Source organism: Trematomus bernacchii, unplaced genomic scaffold, assembly GCF_902827165.1.
Source record: "Trematomus bernacchii unplaced genomic scaffold, fTreBer1.1, whole genome shotgun sequence".
Lineage (NCBI taxonomy): Eukaryota > Metazoa > Chordata > Actinopteri > Perciformes > Nototheniidae > Trematomus > Trematomus bernacchii.
The window spans coordinates 13,147,580-13,171,434 of record NW_022987593.1 but is presented as its reverse complement, the minus strand read 5'-3'; the positions used below and the strand labels follow the sequence as shown (position 1 = coordinate 13,171,434).

The 23,855-nt window shown below is 37.8% G+C and overlaps 1 protein-coding gene and 1 long non-coding RNA gene across 2 annotated transcripts; both read right to left on the bottom strand.

Moving 5' to 3' along the window:
• Positions 1-2,236: 2,236 nt before the first annotated feature.
• Positions 2,237-9,264, bottom strand: LOC117481801. The gene is made up of 3 exons (XR_004555804.1): positions 9,192-9,264; positions 7,530-7,794; positions 2,237-3,016 (listed from the first exon to the last, which is right to left on the bottom strand). It is a non-coding gene; the product is annotated as an uncharacterized LOC117481801 (long non-coding RNA).
• A 1,496-nt stretch (positions 9,265-10,760) lies between these two features.
• LOC117481722 (NACHT, LRR and PYD domains-containing protein 12-like) lies at positions 10,761-23,629 on the bottom strand. The gene is made up of 11 exons (XM_034129575.1): positions 23,536-23,629; positions 17,895-18,320; positions 17,442-17,531; positions 15,197-17,069; positions 14,648-14,821; positions 14,278-14,451; positions 13,143-13,316; positions 12,708-12,878; positions 12,242-12,412; positions 12,015-12,061; positions 10,761-11,814 (listed from the first exon to the last, which is right to left on the bottom strand). The coding sequence occupies exons 2-11, from the start codon at positions 18,166-18,168 to the stop codon at positions 11,234-11,236; spliced, it is 3,729 nt and encodes a 1,242-aa protein (XP_033985466.1). The 5' UTR covers positions 18,169-18,320; positions 23,536-23,629; the 3' UTR covers positions 10,761-11,233.
• Between the last annotated feature and the right edge of the window lie 226 nt (positions 23,630-23,855).

Here is a 23,855-nt window from a genome sequence, read left to right as displayed (position 1 = left end):
ATGAATGCTTGTTGTTTGTATGTTGTCTTCTCCTGAATGTTGTACGTCTCGTTTGTTTTTTGTATTTTTGATGGCACCTTAAAAAAAGGAGTAGCTCTGCTCATCTCATTGTACCTGTATAATGACAATAAAGGATTCTATTCTATTCTATAACATTTTGTGAATTTCCCCTTAGGGCTATCATCCGGTCTATTTGTCTATACTCTGTTTTTTAGTTTAACCCTCCTGTTGTCTTCGGGTCAAATCTGTCCGATTTAATACTTTCATCAATCATAACTTTTTTGTTTTACATTTGATTGCATTAAGGCTTTATGATATCCTTCACAGTAGACATTTGAACATATAGCTGATCACCACTTTCATTGCATTTTGGATGATTTAGTCAACTTTACCGGTGTTCCCGGTCAAAAATGACCGCCATAAAGAAAAGGAATTAGTAACCATCCGGATCAGATAAAACACACACACACATACTCCAGATGTGACCCCCCCCCCCTTATGTGCCCAATCCCCCCATGTGAATCACACCTGGCACTCACAAACACACACACACACACACACACAGAACAATTTGACACATTTCCCGCTCTTATGTGCCCATCCCCCCACATGGGTCACACACAATACATGTTCAGTGTTTATTCTTTGTATATTAACTGCAGGTTTTCATGTATACCAGTAGTCTGATACAATATGTACAGTTTGAAAGGGTGTTAAAGGACATTTGGTGATGATTAATGGTTTTTGTGTTAATGTAATAGCAGTTAAAACAGGACCGGTCAAATTTGACCGCGAACACCAAAGTAAGGGGGGGGAAACGAAGACAATAGGAGGGTTAAAATGGCCCTTCCAGCTTCACAGAGCCAGTCGTGTGACTCTTGTTAGAAAACAAGATGAAATCTCCAAAGCAGTAAAAAGTCTGCAAATGTACTGGACCCTGGTCTCGCTCCCTATAGCCGGATCTGTAGAAAACAAAGTTACACGGTGAATTTCACGGGCCAATTTCTAGGTTTTTAATGATGGAAAAACGTTTTCCATTCCTCTCTCTTGTTCCTTATGAGTTACAGCCCAGTTGTTTACAGCTGTTCTTTTTCTCTCAATAAAGTCTACTGGCATTTCCAGGATAGAAAGAAAAAACAAAAACGATTTGATGACTTATAACAAATCTGTAAACCTAACTTGATTTTTTTAAAGAAAAACAGTGTATTGTTTAACGGTATGACGGTCTATTCCTGAGGCTTTGGCCCAAGTAAGACCTTTCTTTGAAATGGCAGCGACTGTGCAAAAGTTCAAAAGGTGAAAAGGTTTTTCCGCAGTTTGACCTCTCTGGTAATTGTTTTCCCTTCTTCACATCTTCACTGTGTTACACTTAAATAGGGTAACATTGACTTTTGCCCTGCAATTTCCTAGTAGATTTATTTTGTAAACGATAACCATGGTAGTTGTAGCTGCTATTCAGCAAATGTCCTAAAACTTCGGAGGTTAAAGCAGATTTCTGACATTTTTATTATCATTAGTTTACACTGAACGTAACTTCTGACAAGTATTGTGTGCACTTTCAGTAGAAACAATGGGCTTGGTGCGGAGAGACACAGACAGGAAGTTGGAGACGGACAACATGTTTGAATAAATTAATTCAACTATTGCTGGAAGAACATTTGGTACAACTTTTTCCCTTTAGCTGGTTCACACAAACACACAAATTAAAGCTCTACACTTCAAATGTTCATGTTTCAAACTTAGATACTGTCCATATATATGTATGTTGGGGAAATACTGAATGTTCCTTCTATATCAGAGTAGCACATGATAACAGAGGCCCTACGTAGCTGTGTACGTAGCCGGATGTAGGACTACATGGATGACGCTCATGAGACACTGTGTTGAAGTTATGATGTTCCTAAGACTGGCATGATGACACAGCCCCTAGAGAGATAGGCATATGACTGTCATGTGTATTGCTTACGCAGGCCTTAGCTAATCTTAACTAATACTGCTTTGAACCGGTATTCTTCCATCTTGTTGACTGTAACACCCTCTCTTGTATATAAAGCATATCAAGGACTCTACTCTGGGAACTATTTGTCCCACGCAGCTCTGTGTGTGATGACTACTTCCATTATTGCAAGGATAATAATTACATGTATCCTGATATTGAAGACCAAGCCGGTGACGAGTGATATTTTTCTAACAATTTACTTTCATACTGGTCACATGATTGTATTGAAACTTTGGATCATTTCATCTGTTTATTGGATTCACAGTAAATCAAAACCTGAATTATCAACAAAACATTCAATTAAAGGAGCAATGTGTAGGATTCATTTGCCTCTAGTAGGGAGCTTACACATGGTTAAAAAACTCAATACCTCTACTTTTCCAAATGTACAGTGTGTAATTTCATCATTTTGACTTCCTCAAGGATAACATAGCACCTTGAACTTTAACCTTTTGCTCATATATCCACTGTGCAATTGGTTGTGGGTCCTAATAGCCAGGAAGGCATGCTGGCTTCCAATCTGCAGAATGCAACCAGATGCAGAAGCACATCCCGGTATTTCGACATTCTGCATTTGACAAAACATATATTATATAAGTTTTCCGTCAAAATATCACCTCCTAAATCCTACAGAATGGTCCTTTAAACAGAAGAGAACACAACAGAAAAACAGCTTTTCCACTGCAGTCAGGCCATTGATAATTGAATATTTTAAGTCAGAATCAGACACAGTGGATGATTTATCTGAGTGTTACTCAATCATTGTGTTGGTCACAGTCCTCCGTTGTGTTAAACTCAAGCTGGTGTCCTTCCTTCCTTGACTTCTATGGAAAAGTCACATAATGTCAGTCCATTCGTTCCCCGGGAGTTTTCTGTTTGAGCGCAGCGTCAGAGCGCACAGAGCTTCTCATGGCGGTCTGCATCAGCCAGGTGGCCAGGTGGATGGAAACAAACGCCCCGCCGGCCACCCACAGCCAGTTCCTCCTGAGCCAGCTCTGAGACCTCATACCAGCTCCTCTGAAGGGGGAAGGAGACACAAAACACTCAGGAGAAAGTACACAACACTCTCTAAGACATGGATATCTTAATCTATCTGCATGGGGAAACCATACAGATACAGTTTGGACACACCTTCTCATTGTAGATTAATACTGAACACATCAAAACTATGAAAGAACACATATGGAATTATTTAGTCATTTTTGTAATAATGACAAAAAAAGTGTTAAACAATCCAGAATATGATTTTTATTTTAGATTCTTCAAAGTAGCCCCCTTTTGCCTTGATGACAGCTTTGCACACTCTTGGCTCAGTCAGCTTCATGAAGTAGTACTGTATGTATCGAATAATAAGATATACTGTAAAGGTCGAAGCTTTTAAGGAAAGTTAGAAACAGGACTATCCTTTTTAGCTTTTAGTAAGATTATGATGTCAGCGACCTTTCAATATTAAAAGAAACTAGGATAAAACCATTTTGATTAGTTTTCTTTTTATTTGATTATTATTTAATTGTACTTTTCATTGTGTCTTGACTTTTAGTATTATTTGTATATTTTTGTATGAAGTTTGCATCTACAATAAAATGTCTGATATGGTCAGACTTATTTTGCACACCATCACTAATCAAATAACCAATCCTGTGTGTGTATTTAAGCGACGAGAAGACAAAAATAACAAGACACGAGAAGTCATGATTACAATATAATCCAGTTTCTTGAAGAAAGAAAAAGGTGACACTGTGATACTGGAGGACATGTGAGAAAATATGTTGGTTTATAATGTGAGAGAACCAACAAAAAACAACCAGCCCTTATAGACCTGACAGAGTAAATACTGTGTTTAATTTAATATTAAACTTGTTGTGTAAAAAACCTGCATTGACTTTCTGTAGGGGCTTTACATTTGCCTCATTAGTTTGCCTAGAGCAGCATCTAGTGGACAGAAGAGGAACTGCAGCTGGAAACACCTGATCTGTGGTGGTTGTTTAAGCTCAGTACATGATACAGAGATACTTTATTGATCCACATTTGGGAAATTCTTTCGTCACAGAAGCAGAATTGTGTTCAGACTTTATAATACAATACTCAAAATACTTTAAAAAGTGGAGAAGAGAATTACAAATTAAATGAAAAACACTCAAATCCAGCACCAGACACTTTTTACGCTGCTACGGACAGTCTTGCACTAATGTACATTTTCAAAGATATTGATGTGATTATTATTTTTGTATGTATTGATTGTTGTGCTTTTATTTAGGTCTTAAATGTGTGCATATGTATAAACGTGTCTTTTGATTGTGTACATTACATTTAGCTGACGCTTTTATCCAAAGCGACTTACAATAAGTGCATTCGACCAAGAAGATACAAACTTGAAGAAAACAGAATCATATAAGTACATTAGGTTTCATAGAGCCAAAACATTTCAAGTGATACTCAACAGGCTTTAGATAAGCCAGTCCTTTCTTATAAGTGCTTAGTTAGTATATAAGTCCTTTGTTAGTATATAAGTGCTTTGTTAGTATATAAGTGCTTAGTTAGTATATAAGTCCTTTGTTAGTATATAAGTGCTTTGTTAGTATATAAGTGCTTAGTTAGTATATAAGTGCTTAGTTAGTATGTAAGTGCTTTGTTAGTATGTAAGTGCTTAGTTAGTATATAAGTGCTTTGTTAGTATGTAAGTGCTTTGTTAGTATGTAAGTGCTTTGTTAGTATGTAAGTGCTTAGTTAGTATGTAAGTGCTTAGTTAGTATATAAGTGCTTTGTTAGTATGTAAGTGCTTTGTTAGTATGTAAGTGCTTTGTTAGTATGTAAGTGCTTTGTTAGTATGTAAGTGCTTAGTTAGTATATAAGTGTTTAGTTAGTATATAAGTGCTTAGTTAGTATATAAGTGCTTTGTTAGTATATAAGTGCTTTGTTAGTATGTAAGTGCTTAGTTAGTATGTAAGTGCTTTTAGTATATAAGTGTGTTGTTAGTATGTAAGTGTGTTGTTAGTATGTAAGTGTGTTGTTAGTATGTAAGTGTTTAGTTAGTATATAAGTGCTTAGTTAGTATATAAGTGCTTTGTTAGTATGCAAGTGCTTTGTTAGTATGCAAGTGCTTTGTTAGTATGTAAGTGCTTAGTTAGTATATAAGTGCTTTGTTAGTATGTAAGTGCTTTGTTAGTATATAAGTGCTTTGTTAGTATATAAGTGCTTTGTTAGTATATAAGTGCTTTGTTAGTATATAAGTGCTTTGTTAGTATATAAGTGCTTAGTTAGTATATAAGTGCTTTGTTAGTATATAAGTGCTTTGTTAGTATATAAGTGCTTAGTTAGTATATAAGTGCTTAGTTAGTATATAAGTGCTTTGTTAGTATATAAGTGCTTTGTTAGTATGTAAGTGCTTTGTTAGTATGTAAGTGCTTTGTTAGTATATAAGTGCTTTGTTAGTATATAAGTGCTTTGTTAGTATGTAAGTGCTTTGTTAGTATATAAGTGCTTTGTTAGTATATAAGTGCTTTGTTAGTATATAAGTGCTTAGTTAGTATATAAGTGCTTTGTTAGTATATAAGTGCTTTGTTAGTATATGAGTGCTTTGTTAGTATATGAGTGCTTTGTTAGTATATGAGTGCTTTGTTAGTATATAAGTGCTTTGTTAGTATATAAGTGCTTTGTTAGTATATAAGTGCTTTGTTAGTATATAAGTGCTTTGTTAGTATAGGAGTGCTTTGTTAGTATATAAGTGCTTAGTTAGTATATGAGTGCTTTGTTAGTATATAAGTGCTTAGTTAGTATATAAGTGCTTTGTTAGTATATAAGTGCTTTGTTAGTATATGAGTGCTTTGTTAGTATATAAGTGCTTTGTTAGTATATAAGTGCTTTGTTAGTATATGAGTGCTTTGTTAGTATATAAGTGCTTTGTTAGTATATAAGTGCTTTGTTAGTATATAAGTGCTTTGTTAGTATATAAGTGCTTTGTTAGTATATGAGTGCTTTGTTAGTATATAAGTGCTTTGTTAGTATATAAGTGCTTTGTTAGTATATAAGTGCTTAGTTAGTATATAAGTGCTTTGTTAGTATATAAGTGCTTTGTTAGTATATGAGTGCTTTGTTAGTATATAAGTGCTTTGTTAGTATATAAGTGCTTTGTTAGTATATAAGTGCTTTGTTAGTATATAAGTGCTTTGTTAGTATATGAGTGCTTTGTTAGTATATAAGTGCTTTGTTAGTATATAAGTGCTTTGTTAGTATATAAGTGCTTTGTTAGTATATAAGTGCTTTGTTAGTATAGGAGTGCTTTGTTAGTATATAAGTGCTTTGTTAGTATATAAGTGCTTTGTTAGTATATAAGTGCTTAGTTAGTATATAAGTGCTTTGTTAGTATATAAGTGCTTTGTTAGTATATGAGTGCTTTGTTAGTATATGAGTGCTTTGTTAGTATATGAGTGCTTTGTTAGTATATAAGTGCTTTGTTAGTATATAAGTGCTTTGTTAGTATATAAGTGCTTTGTTAGTATATAAGTGCTTTGTTAGTATAGGAGTGCTTTGTTAGTATATAAGTGCTTAGTTAGTATATGAGTGCTTTGTTAGTAGAGGAGTGCTTTGTTAGTATATAAGTGCTTAGTTAGTATATAAGTGCTTTGTTAGTATATGAGTGCTTTGTTAGTATATAAGTGCTTAGTTAGTATATAAGTGCTTAGTTAGTATATAAGTGCTTTGTTAGTATAGGAGTGCTTTGTTAGTATATAAGTGCTTTGTTAGTAGAGGAGTGCTTTGTTAGTATATAAGTGCTTAGTTAGTATATAAGTGCTTAGTTAGTATATAAGTGCTTTGTTAGTATATGAGTGCTTTGTTAGTATAGGAGTGCTTTGTTAGTATATAAGTGCTTAGTTAGTATATAAGTGCTTTGTTAGTATATAAGTGCTTTGTTAGTATATGAGTGCTTTGTTAGTATATAAGTGCTTTGTTAGTATATAAGTGCTTTGTTAGTATATAAGTGCTTTGTTAGTATAGGAGTGCTTTGTTAGTATATAAGTGCTTAGTTAGTATATAAGTGCTTTGTTAGTATATAAGTGCTTTGTTAGTATATGAGTGCTTTGTTAGTATAGGAGTGCTTTGTTAGTATATAAGTGCTTAGTTAGTATGTAAGTGCTTTGTTAGTATATAAGTGCTTTGTTAGTATAGGAGTGCTTTGTTAGTATATAAGTGCTTAGTTAGTATGTAAGTGCTTAGTTAGTATGTAAGTGCTTAGTTAGTATGTAAGTGCTTTGTTAGTATATAAGTGCTTAGTTAGTATATACGTTTTATTGTTTTTTTGTGTTTTTTTTGTGTACTGTACTGTACATATATAGGTATATACATATTTGCATACATATTTTTATATATATTTGTTTTTGTATTTGGGATTGTGGGAAACGGTATTTAGATCTCTCTGTCTGTACACACAAACTGGAAGATTGACAATAAAGTTGACTTCTGAAAATAAAAAACACTTAAACTATAAACAATACAAACCAAACGATAACCAGCTGCAGACAGAGTTTCATACCTGAGGTTTGTTCACTTGCTCTTGGCAGCAGCCGGAGGAGCAGCAGGAGGAGCAGCAAAAGGAGCAGCCAGAGCTGAACCAACAGCTGAAATAAAAGTGACGATGCTGGGTTCGGGGATGTATTGCTGTGGGTCTTTCATCAGCAGAGAGTTTGCCCTCAGTTTGAGCCAGCCCCAGTGGATCAGCCCCACACCCGGGACCGTCACAATCAAGACTTTGTAGTTCCTCCAGAAATTAGCCAGACCCATGACAGGCAGGCTTTAAGCTGCGAAACACAAACAAGAATGGATGTCAGCTGTACCTTCAAATTAAATACAGATCTATTGTTGTCTTTTTCCTTGTATCACCAACAAAATGTGGAACAAAAATGCCTAGCTCTAAAACTGCGATAGTAAAAATAATATAATAACCTTCTTGTTATTTTAGGACATTTTGACAAGCCAAACACTTTTAGTGTAATTGCAAACTTGTTATTACAAACTTTAAAAGCATTTCTCACTTTTGTAACCATAAACCAATCAATGTATTAATGGAGATAGTAATCCACAATGAAAATAAGAATGATTTAAAAGTTCAACAGGAGCTCCACCTCAACCAACTACAACAGTAAAATCCTGCTTTGACATGAATACATGGGTAATCATTATGTAATGATATAATATACTGTATAACATGGGACCATCATTCAATACATGTCCTGATAATACTTAGCCTTTTACTTGTAACAGATAATAATAACAGTGTGGTTTTAGTACCCTTAAAGTAAAGGGTGTGGAAAGGAAGTAAAGACTGCAGTAATGTGAGCTAGGTGTAAAAAAAGCTGACTGAAATATTGCAAAAAAAACTGGGGAGCAAGGTAACTATATTATGACGTGTTGTAAAGTAGATTTACTCAAGTACTGTACTTGTCATTTACTTGAGTATTTCCGTTGTATGCTACTTTGTACTTCTACTCCGGTACAATTCAGAGGTAAATAGTGTACTTTCAATCCACTACATTTATTTAATACCTTTAGTTACTTTACAGATTTGGATTAATGATGTCAAATTAACCCTTAAATAATGCTTTAGCTACACCTGGAGTACATTCACAAGCTACCCTGCAGTACACACAGTCATTCAAACTAGCTGCACCTTTACCAGCTTTGAGAACACTTTAATGATCAATCATTATAAAACATATCATATATATTATTCTGAAATGGACCAATCTGCACAATGACTACTTTTACTTTTGGTATATTTTGATGCTAAAACTGATTGCAGGTCTTTTACTTGTAACAGAGTATTCCTACACTCTGGTACTTCTACTTTTACTCAAGTACTAGATCTAAGTACTTCTTCCACCTCTGATATTATGGCAGCATAAACTAGCTAGAAACATACACTGCAATTGTTAAATGCTACATCCTGTAGGAAAACGTGAAACTGAACATGTGTGTTTTTGAAACGTTACATCAGTGACTTTAGGTTAACCTGCTAACAGTTGTGTAAGCTAACAAAGCTAGCAGTATGATGCTAGCAGGCTGTTAGCTGCCAACCCTGACTTGTTGAAGAGCTTTTTACGCAAATGAACAGCAGAAAACAAGCTAAACCATCAATGTATAATGATAAATGAACAAGAAACGATATAATAATGATATATTAATGATCTGCTCTCACCTTCAGAAATCAGCTGTTCCTTCAGTTAGACCATGATGAACAGATCCGGAATAAAGGCGGCTGAGCAGCTGCCTGAACTATTTGTTCAACAATAGCATTTAGCTACCCTTTAAAAATTACACAATTCATTATGAAATGCATAGCTTCTCTTATATTATAATGTATTATTTATCATACGAAAAAATATGAGAAATTCTTAAACACGTCAATGATTGTATAATGTGTTGCAGTCAGGCAATATTGTAGGCGCCTATAACCATCACGTGACTTTCAAGATTTGTCCAAAGTTTAGCTTCAGTGGTGGAAAGTACTTACATACATTTACACAAGTACTGTACTTTTGAGATATGTTTACTTTACTTGAGTATTTCTATGTTATGATATTTTGTACTTCTACCCCACTACAAGTCAGACGTAAATTGTGTCCTTTCAATCCCCTACATTTATCTAATACCTTTAGTTACTTTACAGATGTGGATGAATGATGTGAAATATAATCAAGTGTTAAATAAGACTTTAGTTCCACCTGGAGTAAATTCACAAGCTACCCTGCAGTATACAAAGTCATTCAAACTAGCTGCACCTTTACCAGCTTTGAGAACACTTTAATGATCAATCATTATAAAACATATATTATATATTATTCTGAAATTGACCAATCTGCATAGTGAGTACTTTTACTTTTGTACTTTAAGTATATTTGTATACTAATACTTTTCTACTTTTACTTTCGTATGCAGGACTTTTACTTTTAACAGAGTATTCCTACACTCTGGTACTACTCAAGTACAAGTTCTTAGTACTTCTCACCTCTGCATTCACTGAAGTACTGTACTCAAGGAATCATTCTGAGGAACTTTTACTGTACTTAAGTATTTCCATTTAATTTTACTTTGTTCTTCACTGTATTACGAAGGAAATATTTTACTTACTTTAATTACGTCCAATAAAAAACATGTATCTCTTGATTACATAATTATATATTTATTGAACAAGGACCGTGCATACAAATACATTCATCTCAAAAAGAGGAGAGATGCTACAGTATATGCCAGATAGATAAAAGCGAACTTCCATCTGCAGTCCCCAGGCAGGTACACACATTACGACCAACAAACATTCAATTATTTCCTAGTGCCTATCAGACTAACAATAAAAAACTATCAAAATACAAATGTATGAAATATAAACTACATGTACATGTTTCAATATACAAATTAACAATTTATTTCAATTTTCTTTTACATTAAATGATTTTTAATGAGACCCTGTGACAACAACTAAGATGAAAGACATCTATCTATCTATCTATCTATATCTATATCTATATCTATATCTATATCTATATCTATATCTATATCTATATCTATATCTATATCCATCCATCCATCCATCCATCCATCCATCATAACCGCTTATTCTCCTCTCTCTTCTCTCCTCTACACATCTAGCTATCTATCGCTCCTCTTCTCTCTCTCTCTCTCTCTCTCTCTCTCTCTCTCTCTCTCTCTCTCTCTCTCTCTCTCTCTCTCTCTCTCTCTCTCTCTCTCTCTCTCTTATCTATCTCTCTCTCTCTCTCTCTCTCTCTCTCTCTATATCTATCTATCTATCTATCTAATACATTGGTTTGAAGAAACAATCATATTTTTGATATTATCATGTGGGTCTGAAACCTGATTTTTTTGGACACCGACATTATGGACTACTAATTTGAGAAAAACGTCTTTATCGGACAAATCAGAACAAAATCATCTTTAAAATGTGGTTTAAGGCACTTAAAATGTGCAGACATAAAGTGACATAATAAAAGAGCATAAGGTGAGTCAATACAAAGCACATTGCGTTCAGACAGTAACGTTAATCTTTGCTCTTTGTGTTCACATTTTGTTGGTCTATCCTGGGTATTTTGGGAAATTGATAACCACAAAAAATGACATTACAACTAAACGATAAGAGTGTGCATCAGGAAGACAGACAACACTTTGTGACCGTGGACTTTTTTTGGGTGAAAAAGTGCATGTGTGTTTTTCAGACTCTCCCTCCTACAGTGAACACAGAGACACAGAGGGACTATATGGCAATAACCCAAGCCCAAAGCCAAATCCAGGATAAAGAGGTTCAGAGAATGTGGTTTGCAAAGTGTGGAGGTGGATCAGTGTGTCAGAGGAGACAATGTAGAAGGAAAGAGTTCCTGCAGGAAAGTCCACATACGCTGCTACTCTGTTAGAGACAGAGGAGGAGGAGGAGGAGGAAGAGGAGGAGGAGGAGGAGGAGTAAGGGAGGTATATACTTCTCTTGTTATGCCAGACTGAGTAACCTTCAGCATCCGAGCACGACAGACTCCAGGACTGATCATTCCCTCCAAACCTGCAGCGACCTCTGTTTCCTTTTCTTTCGATTCCACTGTAAGTCACTGATATGAAGACCCTTCCTCTCCACTCAACCTCCCAGTAACAGCGACCAGTCAGACCATTGCTACACATCAGCTGAGGCCAGTAGTCAAACCTCTCTGGATGATCTTGATATGGCTGCTCCTCAGTCACTGATGTCACCTTCCTGTTGTTGTCAGACAGCTTAAGGTTTCTGTTCATTGTGTATGTGTCCATTTTAAGTTCACAGGCATCTGACGAAAAACACAATATCACACCAGTTTATCATCCAACACACCTGATGGGTTTATTTGTTGCTTTAATAAAAGGCTGACTGTTAATTAAAACAGATCTTTAAAATGACTCATTGTTTTGAATCTTCTTCAAAACTGAGAATTGCTGCAGATAGATTGGCTTTTCTATTTTTCATAAATGAAAGTGAACACAAACTTACACTTCCTTAGACCAGGTTTTAGCATCTGCTCTCTACAATGTTCCACCCTGGAGGAAGAAACAACGTCAGAATAAACCTTGAGAAGCTTCCTCATCTTGGAGAATTATTGCTTTTGAGTTTTTATCCTCGTCATTGATTGCACACTTTGTAATACATTTGCACATATTGTAATTCAAATTGTAATGTTGTGGAATTGTCAGTATTTTCAGAGAAAAGTCTGTTTGCACCTGAGTTCCAGTTTCCAATGTGGATCCTCCCGTCCAGCAGACAGCTCCTTTATTACTGAGTCTCCTGGATGATTGTAACTCAGATCCAGCACCTTCAGATGTAAGGGGTTGGATCTCAGAGCTGAAACCACAGAAGTACAGCCTTCCTCTGTGATCAGACAGCCTGATAGCCTGGAGAGACACACACACACACACACACACACACACACACACACACACACACACACACACACACACACACACACACACACACACACACACACACACACACACACACACACACACACACACACACACGTCATAAATGTTTTAAGTTTTTGGTTCATAATTTTAAAAAAATTACACATATCCAGCCATTCTATAGATGTTCTTTCAGAAAGTGTTAAAAAAGTAATAATTTTATTTGACAACATCCATGAAATCAACTTGTATGTCCAGTAATATTTAATGAAAGATGATTTATAACCTCATAGTCTCCAGCATACAATGTGGACTCCCCAGTCCAGCAGAGAGCAGCTCCACTCCTGAATCCTGCAGGTCGTTGTTACTCAGATCCAGATTTTTCAGTCCAGAGGACTGGGAGCTGAGAATTGATGAAAGCTCCTGGCATTTATTTTTAAGCCCAGTTTGACTCAACCTATAATGTAAATAAGCAAACATGACATTCATATGTTTCAGTTTGGAGTCTCAGTACATTTCAAGTTTTGGAATTATACTACACATATTTGTTTTAAATGGCTGAATACATACACAAGTGTATGGTGTATTTATCAAGTGAATACGTTTTTTATTTTTTTGGTTCAAAGTTTATCATGAAGTCATTTCAATTGAAAATTACACAATAAAACATTTGATGTTTGAGGCACAATACAGCGTTTAACAAGTTTCAGTGAGATCTAACCTGAGGGTCTTCAGTGAACAGTTTGGACTCTCCAGTCCAACAGAGAGCAGCTTCACTCCTGAATCCTGAAGGTCATTGTTACTCAGATCAAGCTCTGTCAGAGAAGAGGAGTGTGAGCTGAGAACTGAAGACAGAGCTTCACAGCTTCTCTCTGAAAGATGACAACCACTCAGTCTGTGGGAGAGTTAATGATAGTATCAAGCACTGAAACTGTTTATGTTGTGTACAATGTAAGAAAACCGATTTTAGTATTTCCTTATTCTGTTGAAAAGTTACTTATTGCAAATGGAGGATATTGCCTCTAGTTCCAGCTCTCTCAGACTAAGGCTGCTTTTACACGGGAACGTTTGCGTTTATGCACAGTATGCGCTTTCAAAAAAGTCTTCCGTTCACATGCATTAGTTTCATTTAACGTGTCTGTTCAAACGAGACCGCTGGAAACGCTGTAGTACATATGCCGGGACTGTAAGTGGCGCTGTAACTTCCGCCAAAATACACCAAAAGCAGCAAAGAAGACCCTGGAGCAGCCCCGCAGCAATGTTGCCATGGCTACCCTTCTGTTTATGCCCCGCGGTGGATTTAGCAACATGTAGTAGTTAATGTAATTCTCCATGTCCACTTGTTGCTGATGGTTGTGGTAGAGGAGCTGTAGATTTTGCACTAACATCAGTAGCATGGTCAGTAGCAGTAGCACTAGCAGTAGCTACTGACAGTAGCTACTGGCCATGCTACAGCAGTGAGCAGGAGAGGTGGGGCTATCGTTATTTTTTCAGGAAATATTCGTATAGAGGCGATTACACTGACTCGTTTGACCCCCCAGAGCGTTTCGTTTGCAAATCTATCCACCTTGGGACCCGTTATCGTTTGTGGGGTCCGTTTGTTACGGCCTCGTGTAAATAATAGGGCTATACGCAAGAGAAACTATGCAGATACAAGCCGTTTCGTTCTCGTGTAAATGTGGCCTAAAAGACAAGGAGCTTAGAATGAATGTGAGGTGTGATATGTTTTATTACATTTACTCTAAATGTAAACTGTAATTTAGGTGTCTTTCCGCTACTTTATAAAACACAAACAAAAAACCCTTGTAAAATGAGAAAACATGTTGCTCCCTAAAAGCAGAACTGGATGATCTGACCTGAGAGTCTCCAGTGTACAGTCTGGACTCTCTAGTCCAGTAGAGAGCAGCCCAACTCCTGAATCCTGCAGGTCGTTGTTACTCAGGTCCAGCTCTCTCAGACGAGAGGACTGTGAGCGGAGAACTGATGAAAGCTCCTGACAGCTTTGCTTTGTTAACCTGGCTTGACTCAACCTGAAAGAGAATTAGGTTTTGCTTTCACACTACAGATTCTTTACACATCTTCACATTCTTCTTATGATAAAAAGTACAAATAAATGGTAGTCAAAACACAGCAGAAACAAATGAAACATTTGTTAGAAAAACACTTTCTTTTCATCCTACTTTCTGCAACACAGCACTACAAAAAAGCATCAGAGTAAGATCTGACCTGAGTATCTCGAGCGCACAGTTTGGACTCTCCAGTCCAGCACAGAGCAGCTTCACTCCTGGGTCCTTCGGTTTGTTGTTACTCAGGTCCAGTTCCCTCAGACTAGAGGAATGTGAGCCGAGAACTGACGACAGTGCTTCACAGCTTCTCTCTGAAAGATTACAGCCACTGAGCCTGAAGAAAATGAAGTTATTTAGAAAAACACACTAGATACTTTTTGTATTTCTGCAAGGTTAGAAACACATGTATATGGCTTCCATTTCTGAGGTGTATCAAAAATTCATGAATTCCTGGAAACTGACTGTCAAACAGTACCCATCGTTACCATAACGTACAGAAATACATAATGCCTTCAATTAATTTCACTGTCTGCTGCACCTTTGTATCCGTGGAGGTACAATCCTACTGAAGAAACAAGTTGAAAGACTTTTAAATATATTGTATAACTAATCAATTTGTTGACTTAATCCTTTTTTCAGTTCACTAATAGGTTATTTAAGAACAACCTTCTGTGATACCGTTAGTACATGCAGTAATCTGTGCACTTACAGAGCTTTTCCGGAGGCTTTGACAACTGGCAGCAGCCTCACAAGCGCCTCCTCTGAAGCAGAATATGTCTTCAGGTCAAACACTTCTAGATCACATTCTGATGAAAGTGTGATGAAGACCAGAGCTGACCACTGAGCAGGAGACAGCTTATCTGTGGAGAGACTTCCTGAACTCAGGAACTGTTGGATCTCATCCACTAGAGAACGATCATTCAGTTCATTCAGACAATGAAAGAGATTGATGCTTCTCTCTGGAGACAGATTCTCACTGATCTTCTTCTTGATGTATCCAGCCGTTTCCTGATCGGTTGTTGAGGTTATTTTCGTATTCAGAAGGTCTCTCAGGACAGTCTGATTGGCTGGCAGTGAAAGACCAAGGAGGAATCGAAGGAAGAGATCCAGGTGTCCATTTTCACTCTGCAAGGCCTTGTCAATAGCAAATATGTGAACCTCTGTCAAAGATGTTTTTCTGAAAAACATTCTCATTTTCTCAACTGCCCAAGTTGTTTGGCCTGGGTCACACATCACATTCTTTTTTCTGTCAATGACTGAGCTCTCTACATAGAGAGCCGCAAAAAACTCCTGCACACTGAGATGGACGAAGCTAAACATCTTGCGTTCATCATGCTTCCTCCCACGTTCCTCTTTGAAGATTTCTGTAAAAACTCCTGAGCACACTGAGGCTCTGCTGACATCAATGCCACTCTCTTTGAGATCTTTCTCATAGAAGATCATGTTTCCCTTTTCCAACTGGCGGAAAGCAAGTTTTGCCAATGACTTCATGTATTTAATGCACTGGGTGTGGGCATACTTCTTTTTTGTCTGGTGAATCTGAAACATCAGGAACTCTGCATACATCTCAGTCAGGGTTTTTGGCAGCTCTCCCAGCCCTCTGCTTTTCAACATATCCTCCAGAACTGTACCAGTGATCCAGCAGAAGACTGGGATATGGCACATGATGTGGAGGCTTCGTGATATCTTAATGTGGGAGATGATTCTGCTGGCCTGCTCCTCATTTCTGATTCTCTTCTTGAAGTACTCGTCCTTCTGTGAATCAGTAAACCCTCTCACCTCTGTCCCCATGTCAACAAAATCTGAATGGATCTGATTGGCTGCTGCAGGGCGTGTGCTTACCCAGAGGCGAGCAGAGGGAAGCAGGTTCTTCTTGATGAGATTTGTCAACAGCAAATCCACTGACATTGACGCTGTCACATCAATGTTAACTGCCTCGTATTCACTAGTAGAGCAGTTCAGATCAAGGCGGCTCTCATCCAGTCCATCCAAAACAAACAGAAGTTTAAACTTGCTCTTGTCATAGTTGGTGTTTCCTGATGACTGCAGAGTTGTAAAGATGTGATTCATAACTTCTTCCTTCATGTCTCTGGTTTCCTGGATGCATTCCTGAATGAGCTTTACCAAACTAAACTTTTCTCCCTTAAACAAATTCAGTTGGCGGAAGCTGAAAGGGAAAATTAGATGTACGTCTTGGTTGGTTCTTCCTTCAGCCCAGTCCAACACAAACTTGCGTACAAGGAATGATTTGCCAATTCCTGCAATGCCAATGGTCAGTACTGTTCTTATGGGTTTATATCTTCCACAGGGGGGTTTGAACATGTCACTGTGTTTAATTGTTTTCTCTGTTCCTGCTGGCTTCACCACCAACGCCTCGATCTGCCTGACCTCATGCTGTGTGTTGATGTTTACGTCCCCCCCAGCTGTGATGTACAGCTCTGTGTAGATATCATCAAGACGTTGCTCATCCTTTTTCTGTAACCACCCTTCTTGTGCGCACATAAACTTGTCCTGGAAGTGTGATTGAAGCAACTTTTGGTAATATGTGATGGGCTGTGGCTCTGGTACTGGAACAATCACATCTGTGTGACATTGAAAGAAAAATCGACGATATAGAATCAGTCCACAGATGCATCTATAGTATTCTCACAATCATCAGTAAACAACTTGCTTTGGGTTTACCGAAGGTTTGTTTCTCAAGAAAATACAAAACTGCAAACAAACTTTAACATAAAGGTGGAGCAAGTTGTCTCGCATGCTCTATGGGAAAACCATTGGAAGATCCCTGGAAGATTAAAGTATATTTGGACGTGGACCACTGAGCAACTTTTATAAGAATGAATTAAAGGAACATGTTAAACTTGTACTCAGTTATAATGCTGTCATAATGTCTTACAACAGCAGTGTGACCACACATTTAAAATAATTACACTTAATTATTAAAAACCTTTTACCAGAGAAAACCGCAGCTTTACCTTCCCTCTGAAAGAAGGTAGTCCCTCTGCTCTCTGAAGTCTCTCCAACATCTTTGACAGCAACTGAGACTGTGAGAGAGAGGTTATGTATTATTTCATCATTTTGACAAATTATTAATCATTAAGGTTATCAGCGTTTTCAAGCAGCTGATCAGCGTTCTTCCAACATCCCAAAGACTTTAAAAGTCTGCACAATGTTGACTTATTCTTATGCTCAGGGTAACTCTTACTGAAATACATACATTCTTTAACAACAATGCTACTTCTTTATTTCAGGTCATCAACACATTAACCTCACATACAGTACATAACTCATTGGTGATTACCCCAATACATAAAAGACCACACTAAAAAGATCCTGTTCCCCTAAAATAGTAGTGTGTTAAACAACTGCTTTTACCAAAAAATGCAAAATAAAACAGTGTAACTTACCTTCTGGTCCTGAGCTGGCGTATGAAAGCCTCTGCACCAGATCATTTCTGGGTATCTTCTCTAAAACCTTCTTGGTCAGCTTGAGTGCTCCATGGAGTTTGTAGGTGTTCACCATCAGATCCACTGTGTCCCGCCTCTCTGCTTTCTCCAGCTTGGACTCTTTAATGGCTTGGTCGCCTTCCAGGACTCCAGGTTGCTGCAGATGCCACTTGAAGGCCTTAAATTCATTTTCTTTCAAATCTTCCAAAGTGTTTAAAAGGTCTTCTGCATTCATTGTGGCTCTCTGCTGAAATAAGGCAGTTGTTTTCAACCTCAAGGTCTGTAACAAAAAAGTTCTGATTGGCTAACATGATTGGTATGTAGACTCTGGCCATTTAAAGCTCCTACTGGTGGTCTTGGTTTCATTTTAAATAGAGCCATCCTTGACTAAAGCACCATGAAATGGAAGTTGTAAAAGAGCAGGAGGAATAAAGCAAAAACAATTGTTAAGGAGTTAAAGTCTGTTACTTCTAAAAAGAGGCTATGTTGACACCAGACACCACTTGACAAGAAAGGTAACATCATTAAAAATGTACTTAGAAGTTAACTAAAGAAAGCGTTACATGTTACATGTATTGTGTACAATGCTTTTGTGTTTTTAACCTTCGATTCGGAGAAACATCCGCTTTGCTGTAATAATAATCATAAATCTAATCGATAGATTTATGATTAGAAAATTATAAAAGTAGGGTAAACATGTGGATATTATCCGGCTGAACAAAACGTGATCTGTCTCTTAAATGTGTGTCAACCACAGACCTTATTTCGAGCTATTTTCCCAAATCCTATGGAGAAATTGCATTGGTTTTTGTCGAAGGAACCGGAAGGAGTTTACTTCCGGGTTTCAGGACGCGGTTCTCTATTTGTGAATATACGACCCACCGGAGCGTTTTCAGTCAACGGGAGCACTAGAGGTCTAAAACTTTAAAACGTGATTATAGGTCGTAATAAGCGCTTGAACAATCGACCTATTTGGTCTTAATAAGGGCTTGAACAATCGACCTATTTGGTCGTATTAGTTGGAGGACTTGTTGGTTTAGACCAGGGGTCTCCAACCTTTCCTTATCTGAGAGCTACGTTGAAAAAATGAAAGTGGCCAAGAGCTACTTGCATCACATCGCTTACATTTATTCAAATAGCACTCACCAGTTGAATTAAGCTATTGTACACGTGTGAATACCCAAAGCTTATAAAAAATCTTAACTTCACATCAAGGTCCAAGAAAATGACAATTTCTCACATATTATTATAGCCCACATGTAAATACATCACAGAAAATTCACATAAATGTCCAAGAAAAAAAGACAATTTTTTCACTTCTTATTATGGCCCACATAGTAAATACATCACCTTAATCACCACCTTACAAGCATCTTATGGCACATGTGTAAAATAAGTGGCATTCACTCTTTTTCACAGTCCACCAGAGGTGTATGCTGGAGTGTACCCAGGTTCACTCTAATAGTCATTTAAATGTTCATCAGTCAGTCTTGTTCTGTATTTAGATTTCATGACATTCATGTCAGAAAAAGCTGCTTCACAAAGGTATGTAGAGCCAAATAAAGCAGACATTTTCAGTGCTGCTTGGTGATGTTCTTATAGTTTTCTGGGTCTACAAGGCTCCAGAAATGTTGTGAGTTTTGCCGAGACTTAAGCTGAACATGATTTTGGAGATTTATAACCTCCATCTCCATCTCCACAGGATTGACACTGAACAGTTCAGCCATCTTCTTCTTCTTCGTCTTGACATTAAATTATAAACCATAATAAATCAATTGTATAGGTCTAGCCTCCCTATATCTGTGTGTGAAATTGTTCCACCCTCAAAAACAAAAAACTAATACTTCTGCAGTCTAGCTGCAGCTTCTAGCAATGGTCTTCTGTTAAAAAAAGGACACTGAAGGTCCTGAATGTGGCATCACAAACATGACTTGAGTCTGAACACAGCAGACAACAGGAGTATTTACAAGTTACAGCATATAAAAACAAAAATAGTGCATGTGGGTGCACACTTACATTCTCTATACTGTTACATAAATCCCATGAATGTATGAGATTAAGTTAGCTTTATCATCTCAATCAGTGATTAAGTGAATAATAAAGTTTCTATCAGGTTACTATCAGCCTGTCACTCATTATTTTTAGGGAGAGGGCGGGGTTTGGAGGAACAGAGGAGACGGTGATCGCGGAAGCTTTTTTCCTCCTGCCTTCACAAACTTTACACAAGTATTTATCAACTGAAAATAGCAAGAAGAGGACATTCATACTCTGCAATCTGTTAGAAATTAAAATCAATGTTTAATATAATAATTAGTCTAAAATATATCGTCACGAGAGACATCACCTGCTTTGTCTTTTCCCTACCCTCTGCTTGTTGTATCATCGTGCCATTTAATTAAACTCACCAATTTGAACCTTTTCGGAGACTCCATTAGTCTCTTCATTCTAAGCTCCTCTCCTGGACGCGAGAACATCGAATACTTCTAATAGTTGGTGTAGGGAGGGAACTTCCCTCCTCTTTCTCATTGTCTTAGTTTCTCTGATTAGGTCATCTCTCTGAGAGTGCCTACTTCCTTAAGTCTTTTATCCTCCTTATCTCTTTCATGACTTTCTATTTAATACCTTATAAACAGCTGTAATAGTTAATTTAAAACATTGTTAGCGACATGCTACATACTGACCGGATATGAAGGAATAAAAGCTTGGCATTGAGATTGTATGAGAACTTCCGGGTTTTTTCACAATAAAACAGCTTTTAAACTGACGATATATTTTAGACTAATTATTATATTAAACATTGATTTTAATTTCTAACAATCCCTCCTTTCACACCTTTTAAGGTGTGAACACAATACTGAAATTAATGAGTTCTTCATCTGTAAACATTGATTTTAAATTTCTAACAAATCCAAGACTTGATTAAATCCACTAAAAACCTGACATGGTGCTAACACGAGTATTTTTTAAAACATAAATCCATGTGTGTCTGAGGAGCCGCAGCGACACGGACTGAGTCAGGAGCATTTATTGTCGTCGGATTTTTTCTACAGTCTGTGAACCGCGAGCGGCGAGCTACTGAAAAGCTGCCCGCGAGCTATCGACGTGTTGGAGACCCCTGGTTTAGACATAACCCAAAGTATTGAACAAAGTCAAAATGTGCCCTGATGATGGAACTAGATGAAAAGTATGGGCTCAGAACAGTCTCATAATACACACATGCACACAGAAGGATTCACACTTGTATTTCATGATCCGCAAAAGGATTCACACTTGTATTTCCGGATCCACACTTGTGTTTTTCAATGCACACACAAATGTGTTCCGTTTCATATACATGTAAATAAAATCCAAATACAGAAAAAAGTTTTACATATGTATTTTTGATCCTCACATATTTGTTTTCCGTTTAAATCCCCTGAACCTGCAAACACAAACCGCTTTCTGTGCATGGATCGCTGTGCATTCGTGTGTGGGTTTTTTGAGACTCCCCTGATGGTCACCCGATTCGTACTTGTAATTTTTTCTATCTATAGCCAATCAGATGTCTCCTTCATTCTAAGCCAATCACATGAGCGGGTCCCCGCGGACAGAATTTATTTTACCGGACAAATTTGAAACTTACCGGTCATGTTTCAATAATAATAAGAATTGTGTAGCAGAGTTTCCGTTAGCAGGTAATTACCGGACTATGACCGGATATGGCTAATAACACGGGAGTAACGGACCGTCCACACAGCAGCGTTAAAAAATCTTGGAACGCTTCTGCCCATTCACTTTGAATGGGGTGACGTCACTTTGCCTCACTTTTCGCCGAACTGCATTGTGGGCAGCAGAGCGGAGATTTTCAGGATTTTCAGGATTCACGGACCGTCCACACAGCAGCGTTAAAAAATCTTGGAACGCTTCTGCCCATTCACTTTGAATGGGGTGACGTCACTTTGCCTCACTTTTCGCCGAACTGCATTGTGGGCAGCAGAGCGGAGATTTTCAGGATTTTCAGGATTCAAAGTTGAGCAATGTTCAACTTTTGAAGCTGAGGTGGAAGCGTCAGCCAATCAAATGCCGTGTATGCAAATCTGACAGTTCAAGCGCTAGCCAATCAAACCGCGTGTATGCTGGGAGAGACATACCGCAGGTCATTTCCTCATATTCCAAAAAATGGAGGAGAAATTAGCGGTAGGGAATCACCCGGTGCTTTATGACCAGTCCCTATTTACCTACCGGGATATAAACCGGAGGAGCCAGGCATGGAGGGAGGTGGCAGAGACAGTGGTAGGTTTTCGCCTGTTTGGGGAGTTTATATCCAGTTTACTTCAGGCTTTTTTGCTTCGTATGTCGGGGGCGGGAGATTCATGTGATTGGTTGTTGGTGCCTTGCTCGCAAAAAATCCCCAAGCTTCAGATACGCCCACCTCCAAGATTTTTTTAACGCTGCTGTGTGGACGGGCCGTAAGGATCATCTCTTTTTTCCTCTCTCCCTCCCTCTCTCCTGACAGCCCGTCATGCAGCTCGCTAAAACTTTACTCGCGTTTATGTCCATATCGATCAGATCCAGCTCTCCTGATCGGCCTTTATAGAGAGCACCGATCAAACTATTAAGAGTGAATATCGGCCTATAATGACCGGCGAGGCTCCCCCCGTTGACAGTTCACTGTCTAGCACTGGCTTCGTAGTGCACTGATCGATTAGGCTAAGCTAACCTGTAGCTGCTCCCTCCACACTCACAACAACTTCATACAGACATAAATAAAGCAGCTGTATTCGCCATACAGGAAACACACATTTAAAACGGTTTTGCCTGCCGTTTTTGTGTACACAAGCATTCATTAATGGTTCGGAAAGTGGCACTGTCCCTTAATAATATAAAGGCTTGTATTTGCGTGCATTTCCTGCTCGGAAAGTGGCAATGTACTGAGAGTGGAAGTGTCCTGAGATTAGCGCCTGCAGGCAGGCTCCATGGACCTGCCAGCTCCGGACAGCGCAAAATGCGTACATGAAGCGCTACGTCATGAACGCAAGAAATCTACCCTCGTGGGGGCGCGCTCATGTGATTGGCTTAGAATTGAGGAGACAACTGATTGGCTATAGATAGAAAAAATTACAAGTACGAATCGGGTGACCATCAGGGGAGTCTCAAAAAACCCACACACGAATGCACAGCGATCCATGCACAGAAAGCGGTTTGTGTTTGTAGGTGCAGCGGTTTTAAACGGAAAACAAATAGAGGCTCAAAAATACATATGTAAAACTTTTTTCTGTATTTGGATTTTATTTACATGTATATGAAACGGAACACATTTGTGTGTGCATTGAAAAACAAGTGCGGATCATGAAATACAAGTGTGAATCCTTCTGTGTGCATGTGTGTATTATGAGACTGTTCTGAGCCCATAGAAAAGTGAGGTGTTTACCAAATGTATAAAACATCTTTACAGTATAAATAGGGAAATGGCAAACCAATCCTGTTATTCTTCAAGTGCAACAAATAGACAGCAAGTATTTTGAAGGCTTTAGTGTTGAGACAGAGAGCTGTTTACATTTTACATCACAATCACATTACAAATGTATCTACAAGCATTAACATAAAACAACAAAACACTTACCTGATATTTGGGAGAATATTATATAACGTGTAGACACCACAAAAGTCCATTCTCTATGCTGTCTTGCTTCATTTCCGTCAAATGAAGGGTTTAAAGTTTTAAGGAAATGATAAATGAGGAAATAAAGTCAGAGATTTCAACTTCTGCTCATTTATGTTCCTCTTTGTTTTGTAACTTCCTTTATTACATGGTTTAGCCTTAGTTGAATACTCGATCCTGATTGGTCAATTCAGAACACGTGACACGTTGTTACGTAATCCAGTAGTACAGACCGCTGTCAAGGATTTATTGACCGTTTTAAGGACGCTCACATCTGCAGA

What these genes read in the sequence shown, in the direction of transcription:
- LOC117481722 (XM_034129575.1), bottom strand. Translation starts at nt 18,168, where the DNA reads ATGAATGCAGAAGACCTTTTAAACACTTTGGAAGATTTGAAAGAAAAT. An exon ending in TGTATGCTGGAGACTATGAG is followed by an intron (nt 12,413 to 12,707) that starts GTTATAAATCAT and finishes GTGTCTCTCCAG; the next exon opens with GCTATCAGGCTGTCTGATCA. An exon ending in CATTGGAAACTGGAACTCAG is followed by an intron (nt 12,062 to 12,241) that starts GTGCAAACAGAC and finishes TTCTTCCTCCAG; the next exon opens with GGTGGAACATTGTAGAGAGC.